At 36.3% G+C, this 13,459-nt stretch overlaps 1 protein-coding gene across 5 annotated transcripts in view; it reads left to right on the top strand.

Annotated features, from left to right (window-relative positions):
• The first annotated feature begins 1,435 nt into the window (after window positions 1-1,435).
• Window positions 1,436-13,459, top strand: part of LOC118738772 — a 40,837-nt gene continuing 28,813 nt past the window's right edge. The window contains exons 1-2 of one of the 5 annotated variants that reach the window (XM_036469740.1): window positions 1,436-1,520; window positions 4,147-4,447. In XM_036469740.1, the coding sequence (XP_036325633.1) occupies window position 1,520; window positions 4,147-4,447 (302 nt within the window). In that variant the 5' untranslated portion in view covers window positions 1,436-1,519. Of the gene's footprint in view, window positions 1,521-1,790; window positions 1,884-2,146; window positions 4,448-13,459 lie in introns of those variants that run through there. The other 4 variants (XM_036469739.1, XM_036469736.1, XM_036469738.1 and 1 more) reach the window with 4 other exon arrangements.

Here is a 13,459-nt window from a genome sequence, read left to right as displayed (position 1 = left end):
ACCCTTTTCGCATTCTGTGTACTCTTGTATCCGATAAATTTTGTTACCATCTCATAAGCTGGTAACAAAGTATTGCCCGTGAAATATGCAATGCCGGGATTTGCACAATTCTTCATAGCTGAATTGTTGAATATTTTAACTGCATTACCAACGTACCTAGAATCGCGGTGACAAGAACTGGTAACATTTTTTGGTAATAAAATTTTCCGGTTACAAAATCTTCGGTAACGTGCAGAATAGACCTGTAAGTGGCTTAAACCATTGAACCGAACTGCTTCGATTTTTGGAGCGGTTTGCAGCTCTGATCAAAATATAATTTTTACTGTAAAACGGACTAAGCAATCTAATTTTTGCATATGGAGAGTCGCAACTTTACACTGAAAGAGCCAAATGCTACCCGCGAGCGAGTAACAGGTCTATTCTGCGCTGGTAATAAAAAGTTTGTAACCGGTAAATAAAGTTCCTGTCAATTTTTAAACCCTTTTCGCATTCTGTATACTCTTGTAACCGGTAAGCTAACTCTAAGCTAGCGATATTGCTCGTTTACTGAAACAACGTCACACAGTGTAACGAGTGCGACCATAAATTGTAAAAATGAAATGAGTAAACACGACCCTAATGTTAAATGTGGCTTATGCAAAAAGTCTAATGCGGGTGACAAACGGGCTCGCTTATTTGCATTAACTCATGCATTTCCCTTTTTCAAATGCGCATAAGCAGTGGAATAAAGGCACAAAATTTTTGGAAATTAACTCGGATCAGGGGAATTTTCGATGAAAACACTGGTGAAAACGGTCAGCTGTTGTCTTTTGTACAAGTATGCAAACAAAGCAACCGAGTTTGGCGTCCGCGGTAGCCGAATGGTGAGGGTTGCGTGCTACAAGTCCGTAGGCGCCAAGTTCGATCCTCGGTTGGAGCGATTGCCAAGGATTTTTTTTTTTAATATTAAATTTTACTTTCTTTTATTTTGTATCACATTTTTAATTTACTATTAAGTAATTAAAATTTGTAGAGTTTAATTTTATTAAAAAAAGTCAACAAAACTGAAAGCACGTTAAAAATGTATAGAACTTCATAATAAAAAGAATAAAATGAATAAAAAATAAATAAATTAAAATTCTCCTGGCCGTGGGACTCGAACCCACTGCCTTGCGGCTCGTAAATCCCATTACTGCCGTCTTTCCAAACACAATTTTAATCAGATCAACTGTGCCGTTAATCCAGATCAACGCTGCCGCCTGTCTATGCTTTAAAATTGCTAAAAAGACATTTGCGAGGTTGAAGAACCTAAAACACAACTAATTCTGAGGAATTTTGCTCACTGGGCGTCAAACGAATGAGGGTTGGAGTAGATGCTCTCTCCCAGGCGTGCCAGCGTTTAATTTTTAGCGATGCGGCCAGAAAACAAGCGAGGCTGTTAAGAAATCAGTCAGCCATTTGAACTAGTGAGCCGAGTCGTCGCCGTTATGGTTAAGGCGAGTGCAACAAACAGAGCAGGCAAGGCGGTCCCCATATACCAAGTATGTATGTACTATGTACATACATATCGTCGTTTAAAGTACAAAATCGCGTATCGTCATTCTGCAAAACCGCGTAACTGATATTGGCTGCCAAAAATTGTATTTGCTCACACAAGCTCTTGGCTCAATCCTTATCCATTCGTCCTGAAATATACTAGCCGGAAATGCGATTGTTTTATAAAAAGGAGCACCATTTTGAAATATGACTCACATACGCGGTTTTGCATTTTGTTGATACGCGCTTTTGTACTTTAAACGACGATATGTATGTGTGTATGTGGAAAATTATCATCAGTAAAATGGAACAACGAGATAGGCGAGCCGCTGTAAGACGAAGACCATATCAGCGAACTCAAAGAAATTGTAAGCAGGCAACACAAAAGCGATTTTGAGCCGAGTTCTTTTGTTAGTGCTAAATATTTTTCGCGCTGTTGTTGTTGATAGGACTGTATACATACGTGTGTGTGCGGTTGTTAGAATCCGTGCGATGTCGGCTGATGTACGCTGAGCCGCTCCGGTATTTTTCTTTGCTATTTGTAGTACAAGTTGAGTACCATTCGAGATGTCAACCCGATTTTTCTGTTCTCATACTTTAGTAATTGCTGCGTATTTCTCTCTTTCGTTTGCAAATAAAGCCAAAGAATATCGAAGCCGACGTTAGCTGCGTTCAGCTAGAAACGCCAGTTTGGCCTGCAAGTTCGTATCAAAACAAGGGGAACGCAAAAACATCGCCAGCCAACAACAGTTACAATACCATATATATGTACGATATGTACATATTGTACATACATACATACATACATCTATACATATGCAGATATATATCAATCCACTTTAACAGCCAAATTGAAATCTACTTACACATCTGAGGGACTTTTCTGTCGTCACCATCAACGATTTTCGTCTTATTAACACACCCATGCATATGGACATACAAACATAAGTTCAGTGAGTGATCGTTTATGGCTGACTAGCTGGCTGGTTCATCCGTTTGCCCTCTCTTTCTACTCCTTCCTTTTCGCTATTGCTATTGTGGGCATTTCGTATTGCGGCTTGGGATCGACTGCTGCGTCGGCTTGAAGCGCGATTTGTTGTTATTGTAATGGCGGTGGCCGCGCTCAGCCCTAGCCGACAGCGGTTTTCTTTCCATATATCGCATGCATTTGGCTAGCGCTCTGCTCGTCGCGTTGATTTTGGCTTTGGCGCTGCTGCCTTGTTTTTGTGCTCAACTCGGCTTGGGCTCGGGTGGTTGGTTGGTTGAGTGGTGTTTTGCTGGATTTTATTAGTTGGTTTTTAAACTTGGTCGTGAGAGGGTAGTAAAAAGTGAAAATCGGCAGCAATAGACTACTCAGAACTTGTAAAGAAAATCAGGAACTTTAAAATAATAGAACTGAAGAGGGGAGAAGTGAGTGAGTGTACGATTTTGCAGCAGCGATACTGGGTTATTAAGGGGAGGCATGTCTGAAACCTATTGACAGTGCATAGACCTGTAGTGGTCCAGTGAGTCTTTGGGACTTCAGTGAATTAGTAGTAGAGTGGATACGAGCAAAACATGACATAAACTGAGATTTACTACTTCAGTAAATTAACGACAAAAGTAAAGCGCAAACTTAATAATACATACCGTTGTGCGAAAGCTCGCTAAAAATAACTGTGAATATCTAAGTAAAGATTTTGTGAATGGACGCGCTCAGTGCCAGCCTCGCTCCTGCCAGCACATCTGATACCATCACAGCCAACAGCACAACGAGAACAACAACACCTAAAAAGTCGAACGTTTCCACTGCCACTTCTTCGCCATTATCATTCCGATCGTCACCAGTTTCCTCCCCGCGCACCTTGCTGGAAGCAGCTGCAATAGCAACAACCATTGGGCCTCCGTCACCCACGCACTCCTCACGCGCTTCGTCGTGTTCTGCGCATTCCAGATTGCGCGTAGCAACCCCTGAATCGGATACACCTGTTGGTGAAATGAGTGTGAGCGGTGGAAGTCAACTGGCTGCAGCGTTGGACATGAAGACTAGAGCTTCAGCCACCTCCGCTGCTGCCGCCGCCGCCGTGGAGCTATTGCATGCCGGCACGCCATCATCTCATACGCAGTCGCAGAAAATAAAAAAATGTGCGTTTAAAAATCGGTATAATGAGATAGTAGATGTAAATATGAAATTTTCGAATTTCACTTGCCGAAGGGCCGAAACGTTTGAATGTGAAGTTGCTACAAGTAACAACCACAATACCAAAAGCTTTCAGACTGCAATAGTAGATATCAATAGAGATAATGGCTTCGAGAGCCACACATCCAGTCCAGTAATAACAACTACAATGGCTTGCCCGAAATTGCTTCGAAGTTGCAGAAGTAGAGGTAGTCCTAGGCTACAACAACTTTACCAACTACAACAACGGCAACTGAATTCAATGTCGCTGCAACGCCATCAGAAGCAGCTGCAGCGGCAGCAACAACATTCAAACCGTTACCGACAACAACCCAAATCAAAATATTTAGATACGAAATTTAGATTCGAACAAGAACGCAAATTTGCTGAAGCTGAACAGTTGCAACAACAGCAACAACAACTATATGCATCGACTAAAGAAAATTTTTTACTTACACTCGATTTACTTGCAGTGGTCCGCCGAAACGCCTCCGACAAACTTCGCCTCATCCAAATGGTTCACGACAATCCAATACTGTGGGACTCGCGCCTGCCAAATTTCAAGGGCGCCGAAGAAGAGAAGAATCGTGCCTGGGAAATGATTGGCAAAGAGTTCAATGCGCCGGGGCGGCGTGTGGCGCGCGCCTTCAAATCGCTGCGGGAATCGTATCGGCGCGAATTGGCGCATGTCAAATTGATGGGCAACGGATTCAAACCGAAGTGGAGTCTCTACGAAGCAATGGATTTTTTGCGAGATGTTATCAGAGAGAGAAAGTGAGTACCATAATGTTAGAATAGTTAGGGCATTCACAAGGTGTCATAAAAGTCATATTGTCATAGAGGCATAAATTTCAAACTGTGTTATGGTTGCTGTGAATCACTCAAGAATCTTTTTAACCTACATACATACGTACATATCGCACACCGTCTTCAACAGGGGTACAACTCAAAATTACGCCTTTGTCAGATAATGCGAAAAACTATAGTTCTGTTCGCTATGCAAATGCCAGTAAGAATTAGCCAGTAACAAAGAATATGGTATCTTACTCTCCCAAAGAGAAAACTTACTAAGTTTTGCGCGAACATAAATTAGCAAACATTTGCAAGCTTCACTGCCAGCTGGCGTCCACGGTTGCATTTCGAGCATATTTATTAATTTTTTTTTAATAATTCAGGTGGAAAACAAAACAGGATATTTCTTCTTATTCGGACTTTCTTCAACATACGCTTTAATTTCTTTGTGGAAGTCGCTGTCGGATTTCCAATATCGACTGCGTTCCGATTACGAATACAGCTTTTTTAGCCGAGTACCTTTCAAATTTTTGGTATTAATTACATCAATTGAATAAAGAAATATTTACATACTTCTTTCATTAGTAAAGGCTGGTATGCAGCTCTCAAGAAATCGGTCAAGAAAAAAATTCCCATTATTTCGTGTGTGTGCCCAAAGAATTTTGACAACTTATACTTCACTAGTCTGTTGTCTCGCTCTTTCCTCAAGAAATATTTCTGTTGCAAGTATGGGTTGCCTTGTGCTCTTTTTTCACAAAAAACTTTAGAAAACCGTAGTAGAAAGAATAGCAAATTTCTTAAGAACTGCGTACTGTCTGCAGGAAATTTGACTCAAGAAAATTTCTTAGCCATTTCTTGTACGTCATATGGAGCTTTTGCTTTTCTTGGGAGCTGCATACAGGCCTTAAATCGCAACAAGATTGTTAATTTTTAAATTTAACGAACTTGTTGATTCAAATTAATGTTGACAAAAATGCAAACGCGTGCAACAATCCTGCTTGCAAACTCTTGCTGGCAAAAATTTTCCCAGCACGAATTTGCAACTTCCCCTCGAAATGAAATGTAAAAATTGTGCTCACTCCTTGCAAGTTTTGCTGGATTTTTGGACAAACGAACACGATTTGATAACAATTGGTACAATTTTTTTGCATAGCGAACACTCTTCATATGGGCAAAGGTCTCCCTTTACCTTAGGGGGTTTTTTTGTATCAAAAAATAACAAAGATTTGCTCCAGCTTTTGCTGAAAAGTAAACAAAAGCACTGTGTACATTTTTAGCGCATATGTAATTTCAAAAATGCCAATTTTGAGTTGTGCCTTTTTTGAAGACGGTGTGCGATATTTAAATTTTATGACAATATGACTAGTTATGAAATCTCGCGAATCACCAGCTAAGCATACATACATACATATGTAAATTAGCTGCGTTTCATTCTTGCCTTTTCCAAAAAGGACACTAAAATAAGTAGGTTAAAATGTCTATTTATCCGGATTCATGGGATTTGTGAACAAAACCCATTCAAAATGAGTTTTACAATATACAATTGTGCATATTTATTAATTTGAAATTGAAATCAAATCTATATACATTAGACTGCATCATTCACCATACAAAAAAAAATCGGTACTGTTTTTCCACTGGAATTATAAAATCTATTATATTTTAAGACTTGCACCAAAACATTTTGGAAAAGGGTTAATATTTACGTGAGCTGGACCGATTTGAAAATACCTGAATAAATTGAGTTTTTCGAATAAAAATAGTTTTTTAAAGTATTTTTTTGAAAGTCATCTCAAATGACAAATCAGTTTGAATATTAAAAAAGCTTTTTAAATAAACATGTTAAAAAAAACTTCAACGGAATCATAATGAGAGGTAACGAGAGTTTTGATGCTGTTTTTTAACTTTTATCCAAGATTGGTTTATAAGAAAAGCTTGAATATCTGATATCCGATTTAGACTTGTGGCGTATCATTGGAAATATATTTTCTCAATCTTTTAATTTTTTTTAATAATAAACTCATTCAAAGTATGAAAGAGAAAGGTACGAGGATGAACGAGCATCATTCGAAGTTGAACTAAGATGTTTTGATAATTGTGAAAATTTTATTTTTGAAAAATTGTTTTTTTTTATTTTTATGCCAATTTCATCTCATCTGAGCGGATTTTTTTCAAAAAATCTTTTAAGAAACATTTTTTAATCATAAAAAGCTGCATCTTTGGAGGTATTTTCAAATCGGTCCAGCTAACGTAAATCTTAATAATTTTCTAAAATATTTTGGTGTAAGTCTTCAAATATAATAAGTTTTGTTATCACGGCGTAAAAACCGAAACTTTTTTGGTGATGCAGTCTAATGTACATATATATATATATACATATGAATAAGGGTTAAGGGGACGCGGCCACAGAGCGCCTATGGTTGAGCTGAGAATTGAACTAACAAAGTAAGACGATAAGAACTAAGTAAACAAGCCTAATGCTTAAGAGCGAAATACACCACAGAAGCGGCTTGATAAGCCAAGCGAAATATCCCTTTGCTTTAAGCTATTTGTGTTATGTACGGGGCTGTTTGAAAATTTGACAAGACGTTTGAGGGAAATTTGAACAAAAATCAGAAATTTGACTTTTGATCAAACCGCTTGCGTTGCGTATGGTGTTTGCAACGGAATTTTCACCGAGTGAGGAAGTAGGAAAAAAAAATGGAATAAAATAAAACTTTCTTACATTGTGAACCGGAAGAAAACTAAAGTTCTTTGCTAGGCGAAGTGGAAAAAGTAGGTCTGAAGTATGTTTGACAAGACGCCAGTGTGTATATTTCGCTCTTTAAACATCACACTAAATCACAAAATTACTTATTTTAAACAACACAAACAACACATATCAAATCATTTAATTTCGTTAGAAAGTGAGTTGTATGGGATCAGGCTTCGCATTTGTCAGCCAAAAGTGTAGAAAAGCATAAATAAGGCGGCAGAAACATAAAACAGACTCGATATTTTAACAAGTTTTGGCTAATCTTGTTTTGTTTATTTAATTTTCATTATTTTTTTTTATGAAAGTGTACGGCAAAATCTAAAAAAACAGGTAACCTTTGCGTTATTTAGCTTTATTTTCATTGTTGTAAACTATATTAAGCTAATTGCTTTTGGATATACTTCATAGACGTATACCTGAAGCCCCAAAAAAATATTTAATCAACTTTTTGCATAACTATTGAGTTATATGTAGATGTTTTAGTTCAAAATAATATTAAAAACGAGTGAATTTTTCAATGTAATTTTTAAGAGGTGAAAATTTAATTACGTCACTACTTTGGAAGCTCACCATGTACTGGTTTGAAATTAGTACTTATGTATGTGTACACTTCATATGTAGTTGGTAACTAAAATTTGCTTTAAAAAATAACTAAATGGCAAGTAGCGAAAAGTGTGTAACTCTAATTTTCACAATTTTCAAAATTTTCGGTTTATCGCGTATAGTTTTTGAAGCATTTCATAATTTGATACCTTAGCAACAGGTGTGCTTTCAGAATAAACCAACTTTTAAAGATAACATATTCAGCGATCTTGAGCGTAATTTTTATTCCATATTATTTTATTCCACATTTGGAAAATACGTCGAAACGATCTAAATATTTTTGTAACAACTGGTACTTATAACATTCCATATACATGTAAAGTGCTTCAAAAATTTGTTCTAAAGCGATAAAAACCCTGATTTTCTATTTTTAATGATGCTCCTTCTTGTAGTCAGAATATTTCGAGCGTGGTATCAAATCAATTTTTTTTCGAAAAAAATGTTCCGATAGTTGCTCTTACTTAAATGGAACCTTCTAAATTCAATCGCGTTCTCAGTTTTGCCTGATTGGCTCCACTTTTTGATATAGCGGTACTTGAAACTTAGCATAAATCTCACCTATTTTATAAAAAAAACTCTCTCCATTTTGAGGATATTTTACTAAAATTTTGGACACGATTTTATTTTAATATTACCCTCACTATCTCTTAAAATCATCGAAATCGGTTCACTAAAACATCTAGCTCCCATACAGCTGATTGTTCAGTTTGCAGGTAAAAATTTAGTATAGGTTGATTTAACATATGGCACGCATCCAATTTATTATTCAGATATGAACTGAGAGTTATACCACAAAAACACTTGTCTCAGTTGTATTGGAGCTATATGTTAAAGGGAACTTATTTCGGTAATTTTAAGGAATAATCAAGGTAATACTAAAAACCGTTATTTGCTAAATTTTAGTAAAATAACTTCAAAACTCAGGCAATTATTTATAAAATAGTTAAAATTTAATCAAATTTTGCACAGTGTAATTTGAACCCAGCTTATATCTTTGTTTTCTATTTCAGCGATCTAAATGTTTATTCCTCGTCTAACTTTTGAAGCACTTGATGAAAATGAATTACACTTATATTTATCGATTTATTAAGAGATTACGAATAGAATCATATATAAAACATAGGTATGCCCAGAAATTAAACAATTAAAGTTTTTGTTTTGAAAGTGTACCTGTTTTTTAGATTTGCCCGTATACGAGTAAAAAATTTCAAACATTTTACAAAAATTAGGAAAATTCGACCAAGTTTCATCAAAATTTCAAGTTTCTGAATTAGATTTTTTGAATATGCACTTTTTTAGTCCACAACATTTCAGTAAAAAGTACTCGACCATACCTACAACCTACACTAGGTTTTTGTTTCGCATTTACGCGTTTTATTTTATTTGGTGAAAAAATGTGAAGTGAGAGGTGAGGTTGTCTCGTGCAGCAAGTCCCGGGAAGGGTTCACGATGCTCGAAGTATCAAAATGAAATAAAAATTGGTATAATTATATTTCTTTCACAAGAGAGAATCTTTCTCACTAAAATAATAACGGAAAAGGCGAAACGAAAGATACAAACTTAAATTTTTCTAAATAATATCATCAGTATCTAATAAAATTTGTAAATGAATAAATAAATAAGTTAATTACGCTGTGCTACAATTTTATGACAGTTCAAATCAGCCCGGACTTTGCTAACATTTTCTGAAAGTATACATATCCAGTAATAAAACATTCGATGGATTTGCAAAAATTAGCTCGTGTTTTTATTTATGGCCTACTAAAGTTTTCATGACCCGGCCTAAGTGGGTTTAAAAAAAGTAGACAAAATGGTTAAAATAATTTTCAGGGGGAAATTAAAGGTTAAGACATACACAGTAAAATTGCATGGGAAATATTTCCATAGAACATTTTAACCCATTAGCTCCCGCCTTAAAGTGTCATTTTGACCCTTTCGTCAAGAAACCTCGCAAAAAGCAAATTTGAAAGGTCGTTCGAGGATTCATATATTCTAGAAAATTATTCTTCGGAAAATTTTACAGGGGTCTTCTCAGGCAAAAGCTTCATGCCACCAACGTAAAAGTCTCTAAAAAATTTAAATGAAAAACAAGCAAGAAAACTTGTTTTTTTTTACAAAAAAAAAGAAAGTAAATTGAGTTTTACTGTTTTTCCTTCTTGGCATAGATTTTTTGTATTATTTTATAGAGACTTTTACTTTGATGGCATGAAGTTTTTGCCTGAGAAGACGCCTAGTAAAATTTTCCGAAGAATAATTTTCTAGAATATATCAATCCTCTAACGACCTTCCAAATTTGAATAAATCAAGTGAAAGGTCTGAAATTAAAAAAAAAAAGCAATTGCTTATTTTTCTATTCATAATGCCCATTGTCCCAACGTCGGACTTACTGAAGTAAGTTCCTAGTAAGCTTATCCCGAATGTATTTTGTTTATTGGGGGCATGCTAAGAAGCTTTTATTTGGGTGAATAATTTTTCCTCAAGGTTGGTAAACGTGAAAATATTGTATGTAATTATAAATAGTCAATGAAAATTCGAGCTGCCTGACTGACTAAATGGAACATGAGATACGATATTATGTCCATACAAATCAAATGCGGTGCAAAAACCACTTGCTCTACATATACATATCTACTGATATGCCCATAAATATCTCATATCTCAATTAATCTGAGTGCGAATTTGCTTTTGAATTTGGTTTTGCATAACATAGTGTTGAATATCGTGGCCTGCTTACTTCAGTGCTTTACATACATAAATATGTATGTATGTACCTTTGAAAAAAGTAATTAATGTGGGTGATGACAAAACTGATTATGAGATTTTGTATGTACATACATACATATGTCTTTAATGCAGTTCTTTCTTCATGACTCAAGTGACACCGTAACCGCTTAAATGCAACGAAAGCTGGCATTGTAAGTAATGCGAATGATAAAGGAAAATATTTTAAAAGTTTTTGCTCTCACTCTGAAGCTTTTATCGGAATCACATGTACATACACATGGCTTTTATAGAAACCTAATTTTTAAGAGTTTCCAAAAATCTATCTTTAATTATTACGAAAATCTATTTTAATTATTTTTAATTATTACTGGTCGCTTAGAAGGACCATATATTTAAGCAATACAGGAACAGGGGATACCATTCTGGGCGGTTAAAAGATTTGCAATTGAAATTGCTGTCGACAAGGGGATTTTATCATTCGCCTTTGATATTCCTCTTCTTGATTGGCACTGTAACCGCCTAACAAATTTTCAGATACTCAACCCTTATTTTGAAGAAGTTCCATGTTAGCTCATAAAGAATGGTAGATGCAGGATTAAAATGTTCTACAAAAATGTTAACACGGAAATTTTACATGTGGTCACCGTTGATAAAAAATCAAATAAATTTGGAGGCGAATTTCCAATGCCCTCATACATGCAAATTAAAAACAATTTGTAAATCGTATTTTTGTTTTCAGAGATCTGCGGTAAAATTCAGCGAGGAATTTTGTCATAAAAAAGCTATGTGGTAGTTACAGGGTTAAAATGGTCCACAAAAATCTGAAGCAGAAAATTGAATAAGGGACCACCCACGATGAAAGAATCCTTCAACTGAATGTTAGTGCGCTATATATCGACGTTTATGTTAAATTTGGTTGGAGTTATTTTAACGTGTGTACTGCATATGTTCGAAAATTCGTAGCAAAATTAGGTGTGGAAATTTTTTCGCAAACATACGTATTTACCTTATAGTTATATTACGGATAGTTTTAAACCCCATTGAAAAATGCGGTAAAATGTTTTAAAAATCTATAAATCAGAGAACTTTTACTAAAGATCGTCGAAGAAACTAAAATTATATATGTATTTGTAATGAAACTATTCCAAAATTATGATAAACCCGTATAACGCACTTATCTTTTATCATCGAATTATTGGTTATTCGGCGACTATTAGGCCCAATTTCAGATAGCCTATTTAAGTAGAGATTGTTGATTGATGATAAATGGCCATTATTGGATATTTAAATATGAGATATTTAACCTGATCAGTTCTCTGCAGTGTACCACTATATAAGGTGATATTTCAGAGAAATGGACAGATATGTTCCCTTGAGGCCATACAACTTGAATGCATTTCCACCATTGGGAAGTTGCTCAGCTTCATCTGGTGTTTGTCTTCGTTATATTTGTCATTTAAAAGACATAAAGCTTGTTGGCGGTTGTGCATTCACCATTTTTCATCTCTGGAAAAGATGTCACTGACTTAAAAAGTAGTTGAACAATGCCATCGATCTCCCAACGAGATGGCTGAGACATTCAGCATATACGTTATCTGGGTACCTGGCCGCTGCGACATTCATGCAAATTGTATGGCTGATACTCTCGGCATACCTCTTCAAATATCTTAATTTCTACTGGACCTGGACTGGATTTCGTCTTGATCTGCGGGCTGTGTCGTAGTCACAGCCGCTAAACTTAAACGTAGAATACGTGAAATTATTAAGATCGCATTCAAGTTAAAAACGGTACATGAAATATTTGTTTAGGTTGTATTGAATTGAATTTAGTAAATCAATATAAATTGCAAAATAATAATTAGCAATAGAGAAGCAGATCCACATTAACTTCAGTTATATGTACCATCAGCTTATAAATAGATGTGTATATGCCATGACGTGTATCACTACTTCGATTCATTTTTATTTCCTTTCATACTGCAGAAATTTGTATTACTTTTTATATTAGCCTAGGTCCCCGAATTAGTATTCTTCTTCGTGTTCTGCTCGTCTTCGCATTATCTTCGTCTTCGGATTTTGGCATAATTTAGCTAAGAATTCTTAAACAGCTGGCAACCCTCCTTAATATAGTTAAGAAATGAACAAATCTCTTGCGTCTGATATTGTGATACGAACATATTTCATGTGCCTGATGAATTAAGCGAAACACCCTCAGACTCTTTTTTTATGTAAGCGCTCCGAAATAGGACTCCTTAAAGACTCATTTATGACTCCAACTGTTTGCTGGGGATAGGCAGCTAAAAAAAGCATACATACATACATACATAGATATTTAAAAATTCTCCTTCTTCTTCGTCTTATTTGGCGCCGTAACCGCCTAAGCGATTTTGGCCGAGTTCAACAAAGCACGCCAGTCGTTTCTCTTCTGTGCCAACTGACGCCAATTGGAAATGCCAAGTGAAGCCAAGTCCTTCTCCACCTGATCTTCACATCGCACTCTCCTCTACTACCACCAGCGAGTTCCGAGTTGAATACTTTCAGAGCTGGAGCGTCGGTGTCCATTCGAACGACATGACCAAGCCAGCAAGGCTGCTGTATTTTAATTCGCTGTACTATGTCTATGTCATTGTAAAACTCGTACAGCTCATCGTTCCATCGTCTGCGGTACTCGCCGTCGCCAACGCGTAAAAGCCCGTAAATCTTCCGCAAAATCGTTCTCTCGAATACCCCAAGAGCCGCCCATCGGTTGTTGTCGTTGTCCATGCTTCTGCGCCATATACCAGCACGGGCACGATGAGTGGCTTATAGAGTGTGGTTTTCGTACGTCGAGAGAGGACTTTACTCCTGAATTGCCTACTCAGTCCAAAGTAGTACTTGTTGGCAAGAGTGATTCTGCGTTGGATTTTCCTGCT

This window comes from Rhagoletis pomonella, unplaced genomic scaffold (assembly GCF_013731165.1).
Source record: "Rhagoletis pomonella isolate Grant_MI unplaced genomic scaffold, Rhpom_1.0 Rhpom_scaffold_00005, whole genome shotgun sequence".
Taxonomy (NCBI): Eukaryota; Metazoa; Arthropoda; class Insecta; order Diptera; family Tephritidae; genus Rhagoletis; species Rhagoletis pomonella.
Note: the sequence above shows the minus strand (reverse complement) of the source record. Positions and strands in the feature narration are given on the sequence as shown.